The sequence below is a fragment of the Pelodiscus sinensis genome, chromosome 17 (assembly GCF_049634645.1).
Source record: "Pelodiscus sinensis isolate JC-2024 chromosome 17, ASM4963464v1, whole genome shotgun sequence".
NCBI lineage: Eukaryota > Metazoa > Chordata > Testudines > Trionychidae > Pelodiscus > Pelodiscus sinensis.
The window spans coordinates 25,515,761-25,542,324 of record NC_134727.1 but is presented as its reverse complement, the minus strand read 5'-3'; the positions used below and the strand labels follow the sequence as shown (position 1 = coordinate 25,542,324).

Sequence of the window (26,564 nt, the reverse complement as noted above, 5' to 3'; positions counted from 1 at the left end):
GCCACACACTAGCTTGCTTTGTGGTCAGTCTGGCAGTTACAGTAAAGCTGACATAGTGGGATATAGTTCTGTGTTTCTATTGAAACCTTCATCCTGCTGCTTTTTATCCTCTCCTGTGTGTCTCTGAGACTGGAGACCAGGCATTTGCAAAAACCTTTGATCCTTGGAACTCCACTGGCTGTGTCTTGGTGTGAGTGGAGTAATAGGTGAGAAACTATAGCTAAAAGAACTGCACTGAGCTAGTGTGGGGAGAGAGATTCACTAGTGAGTCTGGCAGCATTCTAAAGTGACTTTCCAGGAACAGAAAGATGTATCTAAAGGGCCTCACGTGAAGGAGAATTTCATTTTTTGAAGCACTCCTTGCTGACTCTGTTTTGCTGGAACTTGGAGCAGGGGATAGGTTTACAAGCACAAACAACTTGTCTTTCAACTGTAGGAAATTTTCCCTTTCTTAAAAATAAGGAAATCCCCAATATTGAGACTATCACTTTCCCTCACTTGCAGAATTTCCATTTTAAAAAATGCTGGGTCGTTTTAGAGAGGCACTATGTGTTTAAGTATTCAGGCTGTCAGCCATACTGAGAAATGTTCGCTGTGTGTCAGTGGCATTTGCTATTGGGCAGCTGAGTCAAAGTTGACTTTTTTTTTCCTTTTGATGATTTGTCAGAACAAACTACTTAAGAGGATGCTGTCATGATGGCTTTTCAATGGGCTTTGTGCTTTATTTTCTAAACATGTTGATAAAGAAGGTTTGTGTCCTTTTGATTAAATGTTAATAACATGCTTATTTTTAAAAAAAACACATCAGGCAAGCACTTTGTCAGTGTACTCTTTGTTCCAAATACCAGCTTGAATGTCTCTATTGTTCCCCTTGTATATATTGCAGATACCATTATGATGAGAGCAATGTACAAACTTACATATTCTTATTAATAGGTTTTTAAGTGGATGCAGAATAAAGTAGTTTGTTTTTTAACATCAGTATGCACAGAGAAAGTCACTGCATTGTGGGACAAGAGAAACATGGTGGCACAGAGTACTTGGTCTCTTTGATGGTCAGTACTGGTGGCTTTCGGCTATCTTCCTTCTGCAGCTCATGGTTTTTTGAGATGCATAAGAAAGAAGCCTTGTAAAACCAAATTCTGTTCCATCCTTTATAAAGAAAGGTCAGGAATGAACTTGTTTAACTACAAATAGCTAATTATTCTCCCAAACAAAAAACTTTTAATGTGTGCTGGACTCCGTAACCAGCATTCAAAAGCCAGCAGCTTTTTCCTTGCCCTTGTGTTTAGTTACACTGGTTTGTTTGAACTAGCTACTTGAGATAAACAAGTATGTACAAGATGATTGTTTTTTCTGTTGCCATCTTAATGCCACCAGTGTACACCTGTGGTTCTAAGGGTCATTAGTGTAAACATGTTCCATGTCAGTCCTGAAAATTGTTACAGAATATAAATGTTTTCATTTAAAGAGTTAAAGCAGAGAAGAATTTGAGTTTCAAGAAAAGGCCGAACTCAGTAAATAAATCTGATTGTGAGCTGGGCGATTCTTTTCCAGAATTCTTTTCCAGATTTCCTAGTGTAAATCTTATGAACTTGATTGTTGTCTTTAGAAAACAGTTCATTTGGTACTTTACATTAAGAGGCATTTGGATAGACAGCACAACTGAGTTTCACCCTACTCTTACTGTGATAAATAGATTCTTTAGTGTTTAGTGCCATTGCTTAAGATTTTTTGTGGACCGTGGCCATTAGTGGGTAAGGATTTATTGGGAAAAAAATCCAGTAGCTCGAAGTACAATAGCCAATTTAATGTACCTCATCAAAGTATGCACTTAATGCAAGTAACGATGGCTTGCTGCCAGTGCTTTTATTACCATAAATGTATAATTTCCTTTCACTTCCTCTATGCCATGCCAAAAGAAACATTCAGAGCCATATTGTGTTGCATTTTCCTTTTTCTGGAAATAGCTCATCAGGATCTGTGGCCTACATCCATAAGGCCATACGTTTCAGTGGCCATTAATATATAGGTGGTGCCCAGGTATGTAAATTATTAATAAATGGGTGATGTATATATTTAAGAGGAGAACAAGATGTTGAACTAAATGTTCCCAGGCAATTCACAGAGAAAAAAGAGTGACAGGTGTTCACATAGGTAGAATACAAAAGGTGAGGGCTAGGACAGTCACTTTGTTTGTGGGAATGTGAGCTTCATCAAGCCAATTTGGGGAAACCGGAACTGATGTGATGAAGGATGCTGTCAGGTGTAAGAGCTTGCAACTTGCCTGCTTACCTGCTAGCTAGCTTAACCCTCAGGCAGTCAAAAGAGTGCAAGGAACCCTGTTGCACTGCCTGATTGGCTAAACCACCCAATTAGCAGATGGCATCAACAGATCTGCTCTTAAGAGCATCTGATTTCTGACTCTGGCCTCTGACTCAGGTCCTGACCCTCACTTCCATTTTCCTCTCTGGGTGCTTGCTCTGTCCTTTAGGCCTGACTCCTGCTCCAACCACTAAGCAAAATCACCCAAATCCCAGTTTCTAACACATGCCCCTCCCCCCCCATATCCTTTCCTCCCCATGGCTCTAAGCTTTCCTCCTTCTTTACTACATCACCTTTCATCTTCTATGTATTCTTCCCCACTTTGGGACAGGAAGTGAATTAGAGTCAGGAAAAAGCAGAGCATCTGGCCCAGTGCTAGCCAATGGAGAGACTACCACGTAGCTTGCAGAGCATCAATTAATGCATTCAGATAGCAATGGGTCACATTGTTGCAATCTTGTACTGCAGTGGTACCCAAAGGACCAGGTCCCCATTGTGCTTGGGCCTTTATAAACACTGCCCCCTGACTTCATCAGCAGCAGAACCACAAGGCTATGATGTAGCTGGGATGGCACCTAGAATGTGCTTCCATCTTGGGCTGTCCCCTACAAGTCTCCGTCCTTTGGCAAGAATTGGGCTACGTCTACACTACAAGGTTTTTTGCGCAAAAACCTACAAAGGGTCCACACGTCAAGTGCATTTTTGCGCAAGAAAATCTACAGTCAATCGACAGAACAGAGGACTTTTGGCAGTGTAGGTATGCCTCCTTCTACAAGGCATAACTCTTTTTTGCTCTACAGCTCTTGTGGAAAAAGGCACGTGTGGATACTCCACAGGGGTTTCTTGCGCAAATAGAGCCTATCGGAAAAAGCACAGCTGCTCTGATGGTCATTCTGTGAATGGCCATTAGAGCTTTCTTGCGCAAGAGTGTTCATGCAGTGTGGACACTGTCTTGCGCAAAAGTGTATCGCAAAAACAATGTGCTTTGAGGTGTGGATGCGCATGTGTGCAAGAAGGTTTTGCGCAAGAACTCTTCTGCAAAATACTTCTTGGACAAAAACCCTGCAGCGTAGACGTAGCCTTGATGTAGGAGGGTTTACGCCTCTCAAGTCCCTCAAAATTGCAACTTCAAGTTTCATTGATGGTTGACCATGTGCTCGGCTTCCTTTGGCCTTGACCTTATTAGCCTTCTATAGAAGTGTGCCTCACAAGGCTGCACATGATCTGACCATGACTGTCCTCTTGTTCTCAACTGGTGCCAGACAGCAACTCAGCAGGATCCTCTCACTGTCTCCTCATTCGTGACAAAATCAAACCAACAGATGTTGCAATCTCACGTCACCACCATCTGTTAAATTAATTGTGAGTGATACCCTGAACCATGAGGATATGTGTATCAGTCACAAATTAATTTAACATCACCAGTTTCCATTGAGTCCCAAATGCCAGCTAGAAACTCCATTCGATTTTGTTGTGATTTATAATTGGTTTTGGAAGGCTAGTCTGAAAGAGTAGATTTTAATGTTTCTTTCTTTAAGACCAAATGAATTGCATTTGATAAAACTACTTCTTAGCAAGGAAACGCCATAAGACAGTTTAAAAACCTTCTGTAACTAGGGTAAGTTCTATAAAGCAGAAAAAAGCTGGCAGAGTAAAGCAAATTACAAAAATGTCCCCAATTTGGTGGCTAATCGTAAACTTCGAGAGCTGTAAAGAAATCCATCTGGATCTAGGTTTTTTTAAGGACTAAAGCATGAATGTTTTGTATTGTGTAAAATTTTGCATGGGTTTCACTGAAAATTCTGAGATAGGCACTGAGAAAGGAGTCTGAAACCAATCCAGGCAACAGAAGAACACAACCAAGGAAGACCAAGATAAGTGAGCTCCCAGAAGACAGAATATTCTCCATCTTTTTCCTCAGAAGACACACCATGAATCCACAGTATGGTCCAAGAAAATAAACCCATCAAAGGCTGCAGCCACTCAAAGAACTTATTGAACCTATTGCATGGGGGAGGGGCAGAATGTCAGATGATCTTGTCCAGTCCCATTTAAGTCAACTGGATTCTGCCAGTAGAACTTAGAATTGGTCCTTTGATCTTCAGTCTGGAGGCTCCATCAGGTTAGCTTCCAAACTCTGGAGCAGGAGAGTGATCTGGAGTGGAAAGGGAGCATGCAGTGTTGTAGTGTTACAGCTATTTCAGTCCCAGAATATTAGAGAAACTAGGTGTGGCTTGAAAGCTTGTCTCTCTCACAAACAGACATTGTTCCAAAAGAGATCATACTCACCTACCTTGTTTCAGGAAAGTGAATATAAAGCAGGACTGTTCCCAACAATACTAGTCTTCTGTGCCTCCCAATAGCCGTAATTCCTTCGCTCTACCCTGCCACAACACTTCTCTGTGACCACCAGAGGACATTCTAGGGGATTGGCCAAGGTTTTACGCAGATGGGAAATAACCATTGTGTTCTGAGTTAAAGTCCCTCTGAATGGCAGCACCTTGAAGACAACAGAGAGAGCAAGTGATCATGAGAAATTCATATGGTGCAGTCCTATAATGTCTACAGATTAATTAGGAGCAACTAAAATTAAATGAAGCCCATCTCTCACATTGCCAGGGCTACATGTGTTACAAAAGGCTCCTTGTTCGTGACTGCAGGAAAGTGGCATGGCAGAAGGAGAACAAAGAGGCTAGATTTGATACTGCAGTGAATGTGCAGTCCAGGAGCTGAATCTCCTTTGAGAAGATAAGAATCTGGAGAGAGCATTACAGGAGACGGCCCCATGAGCTACTGGGGTGAGTCAGCAGGAAATGAGATAACAGCAGTCTGCAAGGGTTTTTCCGAAGGAGCCGATCTTTATAACTAGGAATGCAAACAAAGCAAAGGCATCCGGAGAAAAAACAAAAGTTTTCCTCAGCAGGGGATTCAGCCAGACCTCAGCACCTGGGCACAGAGCCCTGCTTTCTCACAGGCATTCCCCCTAGCAACCTCTTATAGCCTCTCTCCTGAACCCCTCGGGACAGGTTTTTCAAAAGGGTCAGTTTCCATTTTAGCGCCGGACTAAGTGTCCAAATATTCAGGAGCTCAACATATGGGTACTCAGCCATTCTTCAAATCAGGCCAGAAATACCGTGATGGGAGCTATAGGGTTCCTCACTCTGCTGGAAGTCTGGCCCCATTTGTGGGTGCTGAATACTTGAGAATCTGGCCCTGAGATCTTTGGGAGGGAAAAGGAGGACTAAGGTCTCCAGTTAACTGTTTACTTACTAGGCACCTGATATTGTTCTTTCACTGTGTGACTGGCCCAAAGCTGCTACTAAAGACTTAGAGCAGGATTGGGTCTTTAGGCAGCTTTGGTTTCAAGAAGCTCAAAAAAACCAGCTGGTGTTTGGCTTCTTCCTGTCTGGAACTGACCTGAGATGAAATGGTGCCCATTGAGGTGCAGCGTAGGTCTGGAAGGGAGCAACATGGAGCCATTACAGACCTGCATCTCCCACTTATGGTGACCCTTTTCAATTGTGCTCTGCAGCGGGCATCATTGCCTGCCAAATGACCTCCCAAGCATTTGCCAATCCGAGAGCGCTCCATGCAGACATGTCCCCAAGGCTGCACTGTCTAAGCAGGCGTAGATGGGGAGGTCACCACAAGACCAAAAATATCTGTGTCTAACACTGAGATTTTATGCACTTCAGAGAGGGTCAAAGCGAAATTTTTAAGCTTTTTAAGACACATTTGCTGTTGATTTGCATTGTTTCGTTGAACAAAAATGAATGCCTGACAGTTTACAAACTGCCTCAGATTAAAGGAGTCCCAAGAGATCATGCTTTCTAAGCCCACATTAAAGTGTGTTTTATTCCAGAACGGATGAGAAGCCTATGTTACCTTCATGGAAAAGGCCCCAATCATCCCTTGTATGGAAAAAAAGGACACGATGGGCGGAGGGGAAGGGGAGAAACGAATGCTAGAAATCCTGTGGAGTCTACCCAGCAAACCTTTTCCTTTTCATCTTCCAACCAAGGAGAGGGATCCCAAACCTGCACAGAGTGTAGATCCTTCCCCAGCTCCTCTTTGGGTGCCACCTGGACCTGTGCCACCAAAGGGCCCCTCACTGAGTACCCACACCCAGTGGAACAGCGTTAATGTGGTTGGAAGAAGATAATGCTGCTTGCAAAAGAATTAACCCCCCAGGTAGATTGACTTTTGAGCACTCACAAAGTTGGGTGAGTTTGCAGTCTAGCCTGGTTACTGCCTCCAGTACATCCCATCCCAATCTGCAGAGCGCTAACTATTCACTGTGTACCTACGGGTGGCTGGTTTGAAAAAATTGTGGTGGTGCCCAGAGTCCACATCCCTTCCCTGCCTAAGGCTCTGAGAGGGAGTTTGGGTGAGGAAACGGTCTGGGGTCCAGGCTCTGGACTGGGGCAGAGGAGAGAGTACAGGAGGGGGTGCAGGACGCATGCTCTGGGAGGATGTTTGAATCTGGGAGGGTATGTCTACACTACCCTCCTAATTCGAACTAGGAGGGTAATGTAGGCATACCGCACTTGCAAATGAAGCCCGGGATTTGAATTTCCCGGGCTTCATTTGCATAAACCGGGCGCCGCCATTTTTAAATCCCGGCTAGTTCGAACCCCGTGCCGCGCGGCTACACGCGGCACGGAGTAGCTAGTTCGGATTAGGCTTCTAATCCGAACTAGCCGTACTCCTCGTGGAATGAGTCGTGGAATGAGGAGTACAGCTAGTTCGGATTAGGAAGCCTAATCCGAACTAACTACTCCGTGCCGCGTGTAGCCGCACGGCACGGGGTTCGAACTAGCCGGGATTTAAAAATGGCGGCGCCCGGTTTATGCAAATGAAGCCCGGGAAATTCAAATCCTGGGCTTCATTTGCAAGTGTGGTATGCCTACATTACCCCGCTAGTTCGAACTAGCGGGGTAGTGTAGACATACCCGGAGAGGGCTGAGGTAGACTCTTGGGTGCAGAAGGGGCAAGAGGTCAAGCTTTGGGAGGGGGGTTAGGTTTTGGGTGCAGGCTCTTGGCTGGGGGTGGGCGTGCAGGAGAGGGTGAGGGATACAGGCTCTGTGAGGGAGTTTGGGGTAAGGTGGTGCTTATTTGGGACACACCCCTCTAGCATCAACTCCTAGGCAGGAGGGGTCTCCATGTGCTGCTGCCTGTTGACACCACCCCCACAGCTCCCATTGGCGGCAGAGGCGCTCGGAGTGGGGGCAGCACGTACACACACACTCTGGAGCTGAAAGCAGGGATGTGCCATCAGCTCCATGGCTTGAGCAGGCAAGAAGCCATTTTAGCCCTGCTGCACTGCCAGTGGTGGTGACAGGGCTCCGGGCCCTTTTTGTTCACCCCAGGAATGACAAGCAGAGCCGGGAGATGTGACAAAGGAGGGCTGGGGGCGGGGGGAGGAGCCAGAGGAGAAACCTGGCCCTGAACTTCGCTGGAGCTGGGCCCCAAGCCAGGAATATTCCTGGTGCCTGGGCGCCACAGACCTATATGTGGGGCGGGGATAGAGTGAGAGCATGCCACAGGGATAGTGCTCTCAGATAACATGCTACTCCGTGGTAGAGGGAAACATGTAGCCCAAAACATTTAAAGCCAAATTCTCCCCATACATGTTATGTTCCCATTGGCTGCTCTGGGAGCTGCACGTGCATCTATCAAGGGAGAGTATGGCCCACAGTTAGTTCTAAGTGGCCCAAGTATGTAAAACAAAGTGTCAAACCTCAGTCATAACCTAGACTAGCCTCTCTCTCTTCCTCTGTGGTTTCTTCACTCTTCAGCTGACTGAGGAAATGCTCCCATTGAATTTCCTTGGAGCGAAATGCAATTTCAGACCCATTTGACATAGACATTTACAGGACTGGCTTTCAAATAACTGATGGCTTTTTACTAAAAATGATTTACCATCTGGCCAATTTACAGTATTGCTTTTCCTCAGACATTTATGGCCTTCCTTTTCCCCTTTGGGGGATGGTAGAAAGTATTTGCTTTATTTCCCTTAAAATAATACTATAAATCTGGGAATTGGGAACAGTCGCCTCATGGTTTTTTTTTTCAAAAACAGCATTTAGGTGAAAAAATCAAAATATTCTTCCCAGCAGAGTAATATTTTAACAGATAATTTGATCTAATCTGTTGGATGCAAATATTTCCCACGTGTCTCTGAAATAGCATTACAAAGAATGCCCTAGTTTTGCAACTACAGGTTAAACCTCTCTAAACCAGGATTCTCTGGTCCAGCAACATCCCAGGGCTAGAGAGCCCCTGTGACCAGGAGTCTGGTGACAAGAGGTCTGGTGTCTGGGAGTCCTGCTGGGTCACTGGTAGCAGGGTCAGGAGCACTGCCAGGGCAGCAGCAGTAGGGTCAGCAGCTGACAGCCTGGCCAGACCAGTGCCATTGATGCTGGCATCTCTTCCAGAGCTGAGAGGCTTGTTGGGGCAGTGGCAGTGGAGCCAACAACCCTGTCAGGCCGGTGGCATCGGAGCCAGTGGCCAGGAGCCCAGCTGGGCCAGTGGCAGGGGGGCCAGCATTGATGTCCTCTGGTCCAGCACACTCCCTCATTTGGGACCAATCAGGTCCCAAGGTGCTGGACCATAGAGGTCCAACCTTCAAGCGTATACGTAGTCTCACCGAATCCAGTGGGACTGTTCACATTCATAGTTACTCACCTGCGTAGGTGGTTGCAGGATCAGGCCCTGCTCCCCAATCTTGAAGTCCTTTTTCTCAGGTAAAAGTCCCGCTGATATTGTTAAGAGTTTTGCCTGAGGAAGAATTTCAGGATGGAAGGCTAAAAATCCTGTTGCTGGCTGGGTCTATTTTTATTTTTTCTTACCAGTTCATTTTTACTATACGTGGACATAAAATTATTTCAGTCTATGTGCCAGTGATAAACTTGTGTTTCCAATTAGTGTTTATTGGATGATTTCAGTCAAAAGTAAACCTGTTAATGGAGCCCAAACTGTGCACTCCATTACTTGGTCACATTGTGGTTTTTCTCTAGCTTTTCACAAGCCTTAAATATACAAGAATATTGAAAAACTGAGCTAGATTCTCAACTGGTGTAAATCAGCGTAGCTCTAGGACTCAGACCAGAATACATTAAAATTAAAATGACTCTCATGTGAATGTCTATTCTTCCATCAATACAGACTAGGGACGTAAGCGACTAGTCAACTAGTCACTTCTCCCCCTTGCTGCCTCTATCAAAGAGAGGCAGCAAGGAGGTGGAACAGGAGCCGGAGCTGGGGGGAGCCGGCTTAAAAGCCAATTCCCCCCAGCACCATCTCCATGGGAGGGCAGGGGATGCAGAGACATAGTGGGAAAACAAGGCAAGCAGGGACTGAAGCAGTCTCCTTTCGTGCCGGGTTCCGACTGCTGCGCTTCTGCCTTTGAAATGTAGCAGGGGCTCCACGGGCGGCTCTTACTACATTTAAAAGGCAGAGCCGCACCAGGATAGCGAGTGCCTCATCTCCCCCTTATCACCTAATCGAGTAGTTCATGGAAATTCCAGCGACTACTCAATTAGCTGACCAATCGAAATTTTAATATACTAATACAGACACAAACCTGACTAGCATGAATGGCACTAACAAACACATGGGAAGTGGAAGAGTATTTGCCCTTTAAGTTTCAGCTGCTTTACACTGCTCTTGCTCATTGGATATGGAATATGTATTTCATTGTCAATATTCTCCGGTTCTTCTTTCTAGTGGCAACCTGCCAAGCAGAATATCAAAAACGAGATTAAAGATGGGTACAGCTTGGTTGGTAGGGAGCACCCCTTGCAATAAATGTTACTTTTGATGCGATTTGTACCTACTGGTGTTCGCAGGATCGAATATTTCTCAGCAGCGTTTAGAACTGTTGTTAATATTTCATGTCACTGAAATAACATGGAAACTAGTCTTTTTTACAATGCTTCCATTCCTATTAGGTGGAAATACAACAAAAAGACCAGAGCCTTCATCAGTTTGGCCCTACAAAATGTTAATGTTCCCTCAGGCACTAGAAAGTCAACAAAAACTATAAATATAGATACCAAGTTATTAGTTTGAGATAAATTCCGATCCCCTTAGTCACTTCAAGTAACACCTTACTTCAAGAACAGTCCCATTGAAATGAATTCAACTGTTTGTGGAGTGAGATGTTATTTAGGGTGAAAAAAGGGTGACAGGATCTGGCAATTTATTTGTAGAGCCCCACACAGATACAAAATTGGTATCCTCATCCATATCTGCATCTTCAAAAATGATCCGCAGATACCCGCATCCACATCCAGATACCCATGAATATAAAGCAGACATCTGCAGATTTGCATGGTTCTGCGTAACAATGCACAAAAAATTCTTGCTCTGCCCACCTCCTCTGGAGAGCCGCACAGCAACACTTGTGTGGCAGGCAGCTCCTCCGGCAGGCGGGGCCAACGAGACAGCATGGTGAGGGAGCCACTGGGGTGGGGGGCTGCCGCAGCTCCATGGTGAAGGGGTATGTCTGCTCCAGCAGCCGGGTACAGAACATGCCACATGGCGGGGGAGGGAGAGGGTTTCTGCTCTGGCAACAGGGAACATGTGTGTGTTAATAAATTGGGTGCCACGGTGGTGCACATCCAAACCAGCACACATGACCTCACTGTCGGTGCATAAGTCAAAACTTACTCCACTCATGGTTGGAAAGTCTTAAGGGAATATTGTTTGCAGTGCTCTATTTATTTGGGCTCCCGTGTAACACAGCCCTGATCTGATCTTGTTTCCATCAGCATGAATCCAATGTACTCCAGAACGATGCACAACTCCATTATGAAATGGTGTAATTGAAATGTGAATCATGCCCCTTTTTCTTCCTTCACAGGACTGATCAATATTGATCCTATGTAGAAAATGAAGAAATGTAGAATAATTAGCAATGGCTGAATATTGAGAAACAGCCAAACTTATTTAATTACAGACCAATGAAAGCTGCATAGATTCGACAAGATCTAATTATGGGTCAAATGTAAATTTCCTTTTTCCTGGTGAATTTTTTTCTCTTAGTTCCTCTACTTATTTACACGCAACAAATGAAATGCTATTGTAGACTGTAGAGCAGCTAGAGTGGCTATACTGACCTGGGAGCCATGTATCTCACTTTTTTTCTGTTTCTTCTCTCTTTTAGGATAATGGGCCCAGTCAGGGTCAAAAACCCATGTCCTATGCTCCTAGCGGGAGCCCAACTGACAACAAACAGATGTTGAACTTACAATACAATCATCCAACACGGCTCTATACAAATAACAATGTTGAATCCAGTTTGCCAGGACAGATGAGTGGGCTCCATATTGCTTCACCACACAGGTGGGAGAAAAGTTCTGATCGTATGATTATGTTGCTAACAGTAAATGATGAAATTTGATATTTTAAAATAGCAGTTACTATGTATTATTATGCTTTGGGCGGGACATAGAGCACATCGCAGGTCCCTCCTCTGCACCTTGTCTGCAGAGAATAGAAATCTGGTTTAGCACAGGTAGGGAGCATTGGCTGTTCATCACAAGCTGCAGAGCTTTTAGCTCGGGAGGTTCCTGGTCTCATTTTGAATGTGTCAGCAAAGATAGCAGCCATCCTACTTTTATGTGCATAAAATGCAAAACCTGGGTGTTCGGAGCTGAAGGTTCAAGTGTCTAATCAAAATGCCCTACGGGAACAACAGTCAGGGTTTGTTTGTTTTATGTAGCTATATGCCATGTGCTATTGATGGTGGTTTTCCGCTTATTGCACTCAGTACAACACATAAGCATATTATGCCAAGGTATGCCAAGGTAGCTAGATATTATTATGTATATTGTCGTTGTGTTTAGGAGCCCCATCAGGGACCGCACCGAATGTGCTTAGCCCAACCAAACAGCTTTGCTACAGGGAAAGTCCTATTCATGCAGTAAAGTTTATGTTGACATAACAGGTTAATATTTTGGAAATATGACTGATAGGCACCATCCCATAACTGAACTACAACACAAGCAGACCAGTGATGGTCTATAAGTAAGGTTGAAATGGTACTTGCATCTTTCTCCGTATTCACAAAGACTGGTCAATAATCTGTATGTTTGAACATTCTGACTGTTCAACTTAAAAGGAAGTTTCCTACTTGGAAAAAACACATTTTAGTCTATATCTATTATACTTTCAAGTAACTGCTAACTTAGGGTATGTCTACACTGCCACCCTAGTTCGAACTAGGGTGGCTAATGTAGGCATTCGAAGTTGCAAATGAAGCCCGGGATTTAAATATCTCGGGCTTCATTTGCGTCTTTCCGGGCGCCGCCATTTTTAAATCCCCATTAGTGCGGACTCAGTGCCCGCGGCTACACGCGGCACGGAGTAGGTAGTTCAAATTAGGCTCTTTAATTCGAACTACCGTTACTCCTCGTGGAACGAGGTGTACTGGTAGTTCGAATTAGAGAGCCTAATTCGAACTACCTACTCCATGCTGCATGTAGCCACGGGCACAGAGTCTGCACTAATGGGGATTTAAAAATGGCGGCGCTCGGAAAGATGCAAATGAAACCCGGGATATTTAAATCCCAGGCTTCATTTGCAATTTCGAATGCCTACATTAGCCACCCTAGTTCGAACTAGGGTGGCAGTTTAGACATACCCTCAAGTATAATCCACAGATATTGACAGTAAAATTATTTTCTCAATTTAAGGGGTTTTTTTTGGTACATTTGATAGCACATTGTGTACAGTTACTCTCTTCGGGTACGTCTACACTTGCTCCCTACTTCAAGCTAGGGATGCAAATATAGCCGACCGAAATTGCTAATGAAGCGGGGATTTAAATATCCTGCACTTCGTTAGCATAATCTTGCCTGCACGTTATTCTGCTCAACAGCTGATTCGAACCAGGAAGTGCGCTCCGGGACATGTTAGTTTGAATCAAACCCCTTAGTTCGAACTAACATTACTCCTCGTTGCAGCCGTGACAGCCTGGGCGGGCGGAGAATGGTGCTCAGGGCAGCAGGCTGGTGACAGATGCTAGGAACAGGGCTCCCAGACTGGCTTATGTGCCAGTAGTGGGCTCTTCGGGGCTCCCCTGCCACCAGGCTCTTGGGGAGCCAGAGCACCTTGCCTGACCGCCTGGAGTCTGGCAGCCCCTGCAGAGACTCACCCCCTCCTCAGTAGCTGCACTTACTGGACTGCCAGAGTACCCCCAAGGCACCCGGGTGCATCGCCGCACCGACCTGTCTGTTCCTTCCCTTCAGCGGTTAGCAGCACAGGCAGGACTGAACGGGGGGGAGGTCGGGACAGCGGCCCCCCGCACTGCTGCTTTCCCCACCTCAGGAGGCTGCAGTGCTCTGGAGCACCACATGCACATGGCACTACCTGCGCCTCACTGCACCCCACACGGTGCGGGCGGGCACCCCTGCACCTCCCCAGCCAAGGGGGTTAGAGCCAGGTCTGGCATGCACTACAGCTGGGAGGCGGGGGTTAGAGTTGGGGGGAGAGAAAGGGCCAGGGCTGGGGAGGAGAGAGAAGGGGCCCAGGCTGGTGGTGGCAGGGAGAAGGGACCCTGGCTTATGGGGAAGCAGGAGGGAGAAAGGAACCGGGCTGGCCGGGGCAGGGGAAAAGGGCCCCAAACTGGTGGGGGAGGAGGGAGAAGGGATCCAGACTGGCATAGGGGAGAGGAAGAAGGGATCTGTGCTGGCAGGGGGGAGAAGGGACCTGAGCTGGCGCAGGGGGCGGGGAAAGGGCGTGAGAAGGGCTGGTGAGGCAGCGGGGAGAACGGGCCCAGGCTGGCAGAGGGAGAAGGGACCCAGGCTGATGTGACCACAGCCCAGCCCTCTCTGGTGGCTGGGAGTGGGGGAGAGCCAGGGTTGCCTACCCCCCATGAGCGGGAACTTGGCGAGCACAGCAAGCAGGGGGTGCATCCCCCCAGTGTCCTCTTAACGCAAAACTAGTACATTTTACTCTAGTTTGTCCATTACAGCCATGCGTAGCCTTTCCTGACTGACTCCTACTGCATAACTTACCCCATCATTTATATCACTACTGAGTATGATCCAGATCCTTTTTCTCCTAATGGAACACGTAACAATCACCAGATGAGAGCCCGATGTGGAACTGTGTTAAAGGTCCTGACTTTGTCATAAACGTCAGTATCTTCTTTTAAGGGAGTGAATGTCCAGGGGACACACAAACCAAAGGTTTTTCCTCATAGATATTATGATTGCTGCTGTACCGTGACTGGTCTTCCATTGGTCGGAGCAGATTTTGAGATTATGGTTTTGATACAAGACTAAGCCCAATAAATTCAGACATCTATAAATCTAGGTCAATGCAGCTGTGTTTGGCAGGCTAAGCTATATTAGAGTATATAGAAAAGAAAACACTTTTCTAGCCACACACAGCTCACATGAATATCTGAAACTGTGATGCAACCCAGCTTGCGGACTGGAATACCTTCGCATTTTGAGGCTGTGGGTAATTTATGTCACACGTTATTTCTGAACAAGGAAAAATGCCCATATTAATTCCAGGCAGGGAAGAAACTTTTTCAGCTTGTGAAATTCTGTGTTTCTGTATTAATTCACATGTGGGGGAACATGATGGGCCAGAGTCTACCCTCTGTTATATTCATACAGCCTCGTCAACATTAATGAGGTTGATGTTGCTGAGGTTGCACAGGAATCACTGAGAGCAGAATTTGGCTTTGTGTACCTTGGTTAAAAACAGGGGGATTAGTTTTAGCGATGACTGAATGCATCTGTGCTTGATTTTGAACATGTTCATAGGTTCAAAATTGGGTCATGAACTTAGTCTTTTCCAAGTGTATGACCTGCCTGGATTGGAGAGAACACAGGTCCATCCCTTCGTTGAAAACATGTGACTTGGTGGATGACAGTACCATAGCATGATAGGCAGGGAATTTCAGACATGCAGAAAGGATGCTAGAACAACCGGCACAGAATCCACAGAGTCAGGTTCACATCGCTAGTGATGGATGCTTCAACAATTTGCAGACCCATGTGCACTCCACAATTCTCAGCAGCAACAGCTCAGCTCTCTGAATAAAGATTTCATGGGCATCACAACCTTCAGAGAACTGTGCATAGATTGCTTCATGGCTTGCATGCTTGTTTTGCTAGAACAGGCTTCCCTATAGGCAGAAAAACATTGGGGAAAGGGGGAGGAAAGGGGATTTAATTGGACATCTGTGAAAATAAACTAGAATGTAATGTATGGATGAAAAGGTTTAATCAAATGCAGGCGTGTTTGGTGACAACACATAGAATACCCAGGGCAGCTTGCATAACCTCAAACACCATGGAGTACAAGGTACACCCATCCCTGATTAGTTGTAGATCTTGTTCCAATATAATGACATCTCCACCCTTGGTGACCAAACCAGACCTGCAGTACTGCACTGCTGACTTGACAAAGAGATCGCTAACGGTGCATTAGAATGCTAGAAAATCAAGTCCTGCTTGTCTGAGCTTGCAGGTTTAGCACTGAGTTCCAAAGCTGCCCACCAGCTAATGTGCATTCCAAACAGAAGGTGGGCATGGCTGGAGTCAGAGAGCCAGATTACTTCCAGAAAATGCAACTTTGCATCGTCGAAAGTGAATTTTGTATGATTTATGAACTGGCACGAGTGCAGAGCTGCTAGAGACAGAGACTCAGATGATGAATAAAATGTGTTACGCTGTCTGACAGAGATTTAAAGCTCTGGCTATTCCTACTGTTTTTATAAAGACATTGATGTACATTCACTTTACAGATGAGTAAGACAAAGTCTCTACCCTCAGGTGCTGTATTATGCTATTCAGGCCCCGGTTCAACAAACACATTTAAACATATGCTTAAGACCTTCTCTGCTCAAAAATGTGCACATTTGCTAAAGTCTCTTTGAAATCAATGGAACATAAGCATGTCCTATTAGGACGGATTTGTGACTCAAGGCCTTCATTACAATATATTGTTTGTTCCAATTGCACCCAATATTGTTCTAGATGCTTTTAACATGGACAACTCCTTGCTCCAAAGATTCTACAGTCTAAATGGACAATGTGACATGAAAGAACATGGTGTTTTATTAACTTGATAGTGGTCATTTTTGTAAGTCCGGTATTTTTATTATTATTTTTAAACTTGGACTGTCTGGGACAAATACCCTGGGTCATTTCAATGCAGAGTTACCCAGAAGGAAACTGGATTAGAAAGGTGCGTTCACTGGAGATAACATCATATCCATTGAGACTGTGGCTGGCAACAACCAAAAAATCCCCCAGATGTCAGGTCATGTAACAATGGATGGGTAGTTTCCATAGCACTGAGTCATTAATTCAGTGAATGTTTTCAGTACATTCCATGTGTGGCACAGTAATTTATAAAGCTTTTAGGCAGCTGCCCTTTTTGAAGACTCATGGTAACTGGTCAAGCCTTAGTTATTTGTGTAATAGAAGAGCAAGGAACATGCTAATTTGTCTTTCATGGTTTGCATGTTTGTTTCCCTCGAGCACGCTTTGCTGTAGGCAGAAAACATGGGAATGGAGCGCTTGATTAAATCTGTGAAAATAAACATGGATATAATTTATGAGTGAAAAGATTTAATCAGATGCAGACTTGTTGGAGGAAGCACAAAACATTTGGGGCTGCTCACAAAACTTCAGACCCCATGGAGTTCACCCATCCCTAATTACCTGGTGATCTTGTTCCTCCCCTGAAAGCAATGGCTGCTTTCCCATCTGACATTGCTTTGCTTTGTTTTTAAATAGTGCCGACCCTTTAAAATCTCTCCCGAGGAGCAGAAATGGAATTGACATGGAGTCAGATGTGTACAAGATGCTCCAGGATTATGAAAAGCCAGTTTCAGAGCCTAAGCAATCTGGATCGTTCCGCTATTTGCAGGGCATGTTAGAAGCTGGAGAGAATGGTAAGGAACTCAGCATCTCAGATTGTTTACACGAACAAAGTTTTCCAAAGAGTCCCCCAAGCCTCCTAATTCTTATGGCCCTCTAAGTCAGTTTGTTCTCTGTGAATATAATATGCCCTACAAGAGGGAAAACCTACATGTTTCAATACCTTCACAATGGGTCAGATGATCTTTACAGCTAAGCTAGAGCAATCTTATTGACTTCAGCGGGGTTGCGCTGGTGTAACAGGAGAACGATTTGGTTTTATGATCCAAAGATGCTCATTAAAAGCCCTTCCAAACTTGGTGTATCTGTGCTTTGCCACGATGGGGACTGCTCCCCACAGAGCCGTTTGGTGCTCACTCCTCAGAGCAGGTCCGATCCTGGCTTTACAACACTGAGCAGGTAGTGGGACAGTGCAACAGGAATAGCTGGGTTAATTTCTGCTGAAAAAGAAGCAGTGCCACCTCCTGAACCACAGCAGAATTTAGTCACACAGCCCCCTGCATCTGTACCCAGCTATTCTGATGAGTGGATATGAATCTGTGACCCTGCCACTCTCTGCCCATCTATGGAAAAAGCTGGGTCCGCTGCCTGCAGCTGCAATATCTACATACCTCACAATATTTAGTATATTTGGCCTCATAGCGCCAGGCAAATGCCGTTGTTCACATTTTACAGATGGGGAAGTGAGGCTCAGAGAAGTTAAGTGACTTGCCTCTGGTTATACAGAGATTTGAACTCATCACTCAGAACAACTGGACTTCTCTTCATCCTTCCTCGCTCTGTCAGGGGGCTAACACCACCAGACTGCTCCCTCAAGCTATGGGAGAGGCTTACGGTCATGGAATCATAGGACTGCCAGGGATCTCAAAAGGTTATCTAGCCCAGTCTCCTGCACTTTTAGCAGGACTAAGTATTGTCTAGACCCACCCTGACAGGTGTTTGTCTTAACCTGTTCTTAAAAATCTCCGGTGATGGAGGTTCCACAATTTGCTTAGGCAATTGATTCCAGTGTATGACCACCCTAACAGGAAGTTTTTCCTAATGTCCAGCCTAAACCTCCCTTGCTGCAATTTAAGCCCATTGCTGCTTCTCCTCTCCTCAGAGGATAAGAACAATTCTTTCTCCCTCCTACTTGAAACCGAAGTTCCCTGTCACCCACCCTGCCTAGACCTGCTGCAGCCAGGGGATGGGTGCCCTGAACCCAGCCCAAAGCTGCCACTGTGAGGAGAGGTGCCCTCCCCCCCACCCTTGCATCTCATGGGCTGCTGCAGGGAGAGAGAGCTGGGGGGAATCCTCTCTGCACACCATAGCCCAGGAGCAGCCTGCACCCCAAACCATCCTCCCTGCCCCCACTCATGAGCGTATACCCCCAGTTGGAGCCTTCACCCCCTCTTTTCAAACCTCTGTCCTGTCCCTTAGCCCCCTCTGACACTGTGAGCCCCTCAGCCCCAACCCCAGCCCCATCACGTGAATACTATGTGCGCATCACCTCCCTATTGGTGCACATAACAAAATTAATTCCACACACGTGTGGGAGAAATTAGTGGAAACACTGCTTAAAACAACCTTTTATATGCTTGAAAACAATCATTTTGTTCCCCTCTCGGTCTTGTCTTCTCCAAATTAAACAAACCCTGTTTTTTTCAATCTTCTCTCATAGGCCATGTGCTTAAAACTTTAATCCTTTTTGTTGCTCATCTCTGGACTTTTTCCAGTTTGTTCACATCTTGCCTCCTTCACGTTGCATACATGGGCTGCGACAGCTGCAATCTGCCCCTCAGTTGGTATGGCTGTGACACTGGTTTTAAGTATGTGGAAAGAAATGTACTGGACTTCAGAACAATACCACAGCCTTGCTTTCATGCGGCCCCATTCAGAGTGTCTGGACCACTTGAAAGAGATTAGTGCTTGTGGCAGACCTGTAGACGTCTACGTAAAGCATGTGGTGTGTGACTGGGCAGGAGTGTCTTTGGTTCAGTCCTGGGATACTTCAAAGGCTGGATTTTGACTCTCTCACTTCCCTAAGCGATCAAACAGGATTAGCAGCCTTCTCTGCACTGCCCTTGCAGAAAGCTTGTTCACACATGCTCCTGGCACTCTGGTCCTACCAGCCGCAACCGCCTTAGCAGCCTTCATCTCCTTTCATTGTTTATGTGGATGCTGGTGACAGTGTGCAAAGGCGCTACCTGGTCCCTGGCAAATCTCTGCTCCCTGTTATTGCAAAGATGTGCAGACATTAGCTGCTTGCCCGTGGAAGGATTAGATGCCACTTTCTGGGCTCAGACATGATATCCCTTGAGAGGAAGACCTGGCTGACTGCCTCTGTGCAGTTCTCTACTGAATCATTCCACAGGCCTGGACCGAGGTGCCCCACTCAGTTCGAGTTAGCGTGTCTTCACTGGACCCGCTAAGTCAAACCTTGGAAGATCAACAGCAGCAGCTTCATTCTTCTCTGTAGTATAGACAGACCCTCAGAGGCCAGGTTTCAAACCCGAGTATCTGATCCGCACAGTCCTGCTTAGCCATGTGTGCGCTCGCTGCATCCAAACTCGGGCGTGCTGTGAAAAGTGTCCCAGTTTACCGGTTGGATGCATGCTGCGGCTATTTTCCTAGATGCATCCGTCCAGATGTAATATTTTAGAAATGATGGGGGCATAATTAATAGAATATCGGTTGCCTGTTTAAATAAATGTAGGCAGTGTTATTGTAGCCACGTTGCTGAAGCCCTAAAGAAGAGCTCTGTGTAAGCTGAAAAGCTTGTCTCTCTCAGCAACAGGAGTTAATCTTATAATGACCTCACCCAGGGCCGGCCTTAGGCTTATTCGCCCGATTCCCCCGAATGAGGCCCCGCGCCTAAAGGAGCCCCCCACCCTAAACCCAGAAGTGTGCTGGGCGCCATGGGCGGCGAGTTAATATTCAGAACCCAGCAATACTTGGAGCTGGGTCTCTCCCCTGGCTCTGCCTGGAGCGGTCTCCAGCCACCACCTGATGGCCCCCTCATGCGTCCTCCCACCCTGCCCCCAAAGCATCCCCCTTAGCCCCATCCTGTCCCTGCCGTGTGCAGCTTTCAGTGTGGCTCCCCTTCGCTGGCGGCTGCTGCCATGCACGGCGTTCACAAGTGGGCGGGGAGGATGCCCAGGCGTGACGTGACATCACGACCTGGGACTTTAAAACTCCTTAGCACCACGTGGCCTAGTAGCTCCGGGTTTGGAGTCTGGGTCCCGAGCGCAGACTCTGGCACCACAAAGTGGAAGGCAGAAGGTAGGGGAGGGAGAAAACTAGAGGGAGGGGGTGGGAGAGAAAGGGGCTTGTGCGGAGGGGGAGGGGAGAGGTGGGAGAGGAAGGGGATTATGCAGAAGGGGAGGGGGAAGAAAGAGGAAGGCAGCAAGAGACAGGGTGGAGGAGAAAGATAAATGCCAGGGGGCCAAGTGCAGACAATGAGGAAAAGGGCAGGAGGGGAGGTGTCAGTGGGAGGGGGGACACGGTGATGCTAGGAGAGGAGAGGAGAGGAGAGGGGAAGGGCATTGGGGGCTAGAGAGGGGTGGGGAGGTGCTGGAAGAAGGCTTGAAAGAAGGGGTGGGCATGAGAAAGGTGGGGATGGAGCAAGTAATGTGTGAGGGCACAGAAGGGCAGGAGGGGAACGGGGCAGAGAGTGGTGAGGGGGTGGGCATCAGGGAAAAAGAGGGCAAAGGGGGCAGGGACAGGCATCAGGAGGGTGCAGGGTTAAGGAAAAGTGCAGGTGCCAGGGGATTCTGGGGTAAAGCAGAAGGGCAGACACCTGCAGAGGAGGGACCAGTTCCAGAATAGAAAAGCAAGGCAGGCGTGTAGAGGGAGGTGTTAGAAGGGATGAGGGAGGGGTAGCTCACATGATCAGAGTGGGGCTACTGGAGGAGTGGGCACAATGGGGAGAGAAGGGCTGGTGGAGGAGGGCAGGTCCCAGGAGGGCTGAGGGGAGTGAGAAGGGCAGGAGTGAGGACAGCAGAGGAGGGTGAGGAGTTGGGGGGCAGCAGGCACCAGGGGAGCTGATGGAGCAAGGGGAGGAGACATGGCAGCAGAGAGAATGTAAAGGTTTATAAAATATTTATTAATAACTTGGGTGCCACAATGGCACATCCAAACAAGCCACATGAACTCAGTACAGATGCACAACACAAAATCCATTCTGCTCATGGGAGGAAACTCTTAGGCTATGTCTACACTGGTGGCTTCTTGTGCAAGAACATCTTGTGCAAGGGTTCTTGTGCAAGAAGTCTTGCGCAAGAGCACGTCCACACTGCCATGTGTGAACTGTGCTTTTTCACAAGAGCATCCATGGCAGTGTGGACGCTCTCTTGAGCAAGAAAGCGCAAATGGCCATTTTAGCCATAGGGGTTTCTTGCGCAAGAAATCCCTGCCGAGCATCCACACTGCCCTCTTGTGCAAGAAAGCTTACACCTGTTAGAAAAGAGCGTAGCTCTTGCGCAAGACACCCTCTCTTACCACGCCATACAGTAAATTTCCTTGCGCAAGAGCAGGCGGGCAGTGTGGCTGCTCTGTGAGTTCTTGCACAAGACCGTCTGTACTTGCGCAAGAAGCCGCGAGTGTAGACATAGCCTCAGAGGAAACACATCCTGCCCCCGAGTTAATGTCACACACATTGGGTTAATGCAATTGCAGGATAGTTGCATGAGGGGGGTTTGGTGGGGGCCAAACTAATCCCTGTTGGTAGGAGGATGGTGGGAAAAGTCCTTCGAGAGGGGTGACATGACACCTTTTACTTCTGGTCATGTGTCCATCTTGCCCCGAGCGTGTTACCTCCAGAGGCCTGGTTAATGGGGGTTGGGGCATAGTTAATGGGGGTCAGGGGATGTGGCTAATGGGGATCAGGGGTGTGGTTAACGGAGTCAGGGGGTGTGGCTAATGGGGCACCACCAAAAATTACAAAAATCTGCCGGCCCCAGAGGAGGAGTGCGTCGGCTGTCTGCGCCACAGGAGATGTGAGTTTAGCACAGGATTTTCCTGTGCTGCATGAGTGTGTGTGTGTGTGTGTATGTGTGGGGGTTTTTTTTGCTCAACCAAAATTGCTGTGTGGCCCCGTTGAAATTGTTCAGATTGGGCCCCGCACTTCCAAAAAGCCGGCCCTGACCTCACCCATCTTTTCAGTTTAAATAAATGGCATTTATATGAACAAGCCCAGGAATGGGAGTCAGGAGGTCTCAGTTCTACTCACAGTTCTGCAACCAGCTTCCTATAGAACATAACAAAGCAAGTAATCTAGTTGAATTTTATCAACTCTAACCATCAGGCCTGACAAAAGACTTCCCCGGGTCCTGGGGGGAGCTGGCTCTGGGACCCATGGAAGGGGCATGGCCTCAGGCAGAAGGGGTGGGTCTGGGCTAGCCTCTGTGATTTAAAGGACTTGAGGCTCCAACCGCTGATGCTTCTGAGGTAGTGGCAGCTGGAACCACCGGGCTTCAGGGCACCTCCCCCTTCGGGCCCCCCCCCATCAGCAGCCAGGCCAACCATACAAAAATCATGGCCCATACTGCAAAAATTATGAGATTGTCTGAAGCTGCAAGGTTTTAAACAGTAAGGCTACGTCTAGACTGACGTGATTTTCCGCAAATGCTTTTAACGGAAATGTTTTTCCGTAAAAGCATTTGCAGAAAAGAGCGTCTAGATTGGCATGGACGCTTTTGCGCAAAAGCCCTTATGTTTTGTTCTCTTTTTGAGTTTGGGGCCTTTAGGATTCAAATTTTCAAGTTTGTCTCTGCAATCAGGATTGCTAGAAATGCACTTTAAAAAAAAGGCAATAAAACTTGTATCCCCACATCACTTGAGGAGCTCGGACATTAAGGAAAAACAACTATTAGAAAGCTTGTGATAAAATTGCCAGAATTGGTAACACTGCTTGTGGCACTGCAGCTTCCCTATGCGTAAAATTACTGGAGATGATCTTTTCCCACCACCCCAGGCTCTTGCAAGACTTAGTGCATGACGAGCAATATCTTGTAACCAGTGAGACTTCCACTGGTCTTCGTGGGAGCAGGATTCAGCCCCAAATGTTTGCAAAGCCATTTGAGAGTGTGAGAAGAGTGCTACGATAGCGTGTGCTTTTGGTGGTTGGCTGGCAGTCTCTCTGCCTGCCATATTGCGGCCATGGCTAGTTGGAACAGAACAGTTTTCTGCACCCCACCATTGCAAAGCATTTTCCACTGTGTCCATTTCTCTGAGCCATGGGGAGCTTGTGGGACTTTTGGTGGCACTGCTCCCCCGCGCCCACAGTGTGACCAGGGATCCTCCGAGACATTGAAGAATATGTGGTCATGAATGTTACAGATGCCAAAGGCCAGACCTGAGTGAGTGCAGGAGGCCTGAGAGTAAGCTAGGATTTTTGGGGAAAATCAGCTTTCCATCTTAGCAGATGTTTGTATTTTCTAGACTACATTGCCAAGGGGGAGGGATAATAACCTACTTTTGGAAGAGCGTGACATGTGAGATTAGCCATGGTTCTTCTAGGCATGGAAGTTTTATTCCATTCCAGGCTGGCAGAGCGAATGCATGATTAGCTGGGAGTCACAGCAGAATCCAATTGTGCCTTTAGATCTTTTGATAGTGCACAATTGTACGTACCCAAGAAGCTCATTATTAGGAGGCAGCAAGGAGAAAGTGATGGAGTTGAAGCTTGTAAATGACGGTTATCTCCTCCCCTTCCTCCAGTCTCTCCTATGGGAAGTAACTACAGGTTGAAACTCTCTTAACCAGGATTCTCTGGTCTAGCAACATCCATGGTCCAGCACGGATGTTGCAGGACCAGATAGTCCCGGTGGAAGGCCAGCGGCAAGGATCCCTGCAGAGTCAGCAGGGCAGTGGGCAGCCCACAGCAAGTTGCCAGCGGTTCACCCAGCACTTGGCAGTGGGGCTGCCCAGTGATGTTGTCTGACCCGGCGTGTGGCTTTTCCAGCGGGACCGGGAGCTGCAGCAGCAAAATGGGACAGGGAGCTGTGGCATGTGTATGGCTGTCCTGCAGGTCCCAGAGCTCCAGGGCAACATGGGGGCTGTCTTGCAGGTCCTGGAGCTCCAGGGTGGTGCATGCAACTGTCCTGCAGGTCCCAGAGCTCTAGGGTGGTGTACATAGCTGCCTAGCAAGTCCCAGAGCTCCAGCATGGGGCTGCCTGGCAGGTCCCAAGCCACAGCAATAATGACTGCCCAGGAGGGGTCACCAGTGCAGAGAGGCCAGCAGGAGGTAGGGAGCCAGCTAGTAGGCCAGTGGCTGGGTCAGGGGGCCGGTGGCAGGTTTCCAAAATTACCTCCCCTGGTCCTGCTAAATCCCTCATCTGGGACTCGAGGGTGCTAAACCAGGGAGGTCCAACCTGTAGTATTCTGGAGCCTTGCCTACACAAGATTTTAATAGAGTAACTTAAAAGTGCCACACAATTTTAAAATATGGGTTTTTTTTAAGGAATTTCCCCCTCCCCTTCCTTGTAGGGCTTATCACAATGCCAACCTATCGGTGACATGGCAGGACAAGAGCCTAGAGTTACAAACCTGATGGCAGATATAACCAACAGGTCAGCAAGCTGGAGAATTCAAATCTTGATTCTAGGCCTCCACCAAGCCTACCCCCACGCTCAGGACAATTATCACAGATCCCATTGGCCCATACCCTGCACCCCCCCCCCTACACCCAGCCCCAAGCTCAGAATCCTCTCCTGCACCCCAGTCTCCCGACCTGGGTGACAACCCTTTCACCCAAACTCCCCCTCAGACACCACACCCTCTCCTGCACCCCAGCCCCCTATCCCAAGCTTCCTTCTGCACTCAACCTTTGTCCCAAAGCCTGTACCCCTACATAGGAAAGTGCAGTCTGTGACCGCTCACCAAAATCTTGGAGTGGCCCCCATGAAAAATTATTGTCCACTCCTGCTTTAGGTCAACACTGTCCTTTCCTTTCTCTTACTTTATGCCTGGTTCTGGTCTGCTAGCTTCAGAGAGTAGCTGAGTTAGTCTGTACAGGATAAACTTGAAAAACAACAAATGGTCTGGTAGCACTTTATAGACTAACAAAACATGTAGATAATCTCCTGAGCTTTCGTGGGCACAGCCCACTTCTGTTCTACTAGGGTATGTCTATACTACCACCCTAGTTCAAACTAGGGTGGTAATGTAGGCAACCGGAGTTGCAAATGAAGCCCGGGATTTGAATTTCCCGGGCTTCATTTGCATAAAGCCAGGCGCCGCCATTTTTAAATGTCCGCTAGTGCGGACTCCGTGCCGCGCGGCTACACGCGGCACGGACTAGGTATTTCGGACTAGGCTTCCTAGTCCAATCTACCATTACTCCTCGTGAAGCCTAGTCCGAACTACCTAGTCCGTGCCGTTGTCCGCACTAGCGGACATTTAAAAATGGCGGCGCCCGGCTTTATGCAAATGAAGCCCGGGAAATTCAAATCCTGGGCTTCATTTGCAACTCCGGTTGCCTACATTACCACCCTAGTTCGAACGAGGGTGGTAGTGTAGACATACCCCTAGTGATTTTTACATGATGCTGGTGAATCCAAGACAAGTTTTGCAGCCACAGAATCGGTCCAGGAGCATTGATTGTTCCATTATAGAGGTTCATTTTGTAAAGGATTAAAAATGAAATACTCTCTTCGCACGAGTATCAGAGGGGTAGCCGTGTTAGTCTGAATCTGCAAGAACAACCAGAGGTCCTATGGCACCTTATAAGAATGTCTCTTCGAACAGACTCTGTCAGCATAACACTCACAGGTAATTAAAAATTAAACATTTGAAAGTCTGTATTTAGTTTTCTTTAATTTAAGCCTCTTCTGCATTTCACTCAGCTTGGACATTGGCCATAGACTAATCTCTTTCACTTTGGGATGAATTATTTCACTTCTGGGTTCTGATGCACCAGGGAAATGTTATTGTATTGGGGACTCTCAGTTCTAGAGATTCCGATTAAGAGATTTCGTTTCACTGATATATTTTTAAATCAGCGCAATTGTTTTTAATTCATTCGTCTGACCTTCTTTTTTTCCCCCTTTTTAAAAATAAATTTTAAAAAAGCAGAAAGATACATTTTAGGTCCAAGACTAGTATGCAGTGTCCCTTTAAAGGCAGGATTTTCGTCATCTCCTGGAACCTGGTATTTGACATGAAGGGCTGGGGTATATGGAAAATTCTCCTGACAGAAGCAGTATTTTTCCTTTATGATGATGGGCCTCACACTGTGCCTCTAATAAGAAGTGTTTCCTGCTGGGAATCTGACAAGATTTGTAAAGAAACATAACAGTTGCCTTAGTGGGTGCCCCTCAACCATGAAAGATGAGCCCTCTAACCACA

At 47.0% G+C, this 26,564-nt stretch overlaps 1 protein-coding gene across 1 annotated transcript in view; it reads left to right on the top strand.

Moving 5' to 3' along the window:
* Nucleotides 1–26,564, top strand: part of PDLIM4 (PDZ and LIM domain 4) — a 123,414-nt gene that overhangs the window by 87,643 nt on the left and 9,207 nt on the right. Inside the window, exons 4-5 of the mRNA XM_075900355.1 lie at nucleotides 11,495–11,673; nucleotides 17,094–17,251. Coding sequence (XP_075756470.1) covers nucleotides 11,495–11,673; nucleotides 17,094–17,251 — 337 coding nt within the window. The remainder of the gene's footprint in view (nucleotides 1–11,494; nucleotides 11,674–17,093; nucleotides 17,252–26,564) is intronic.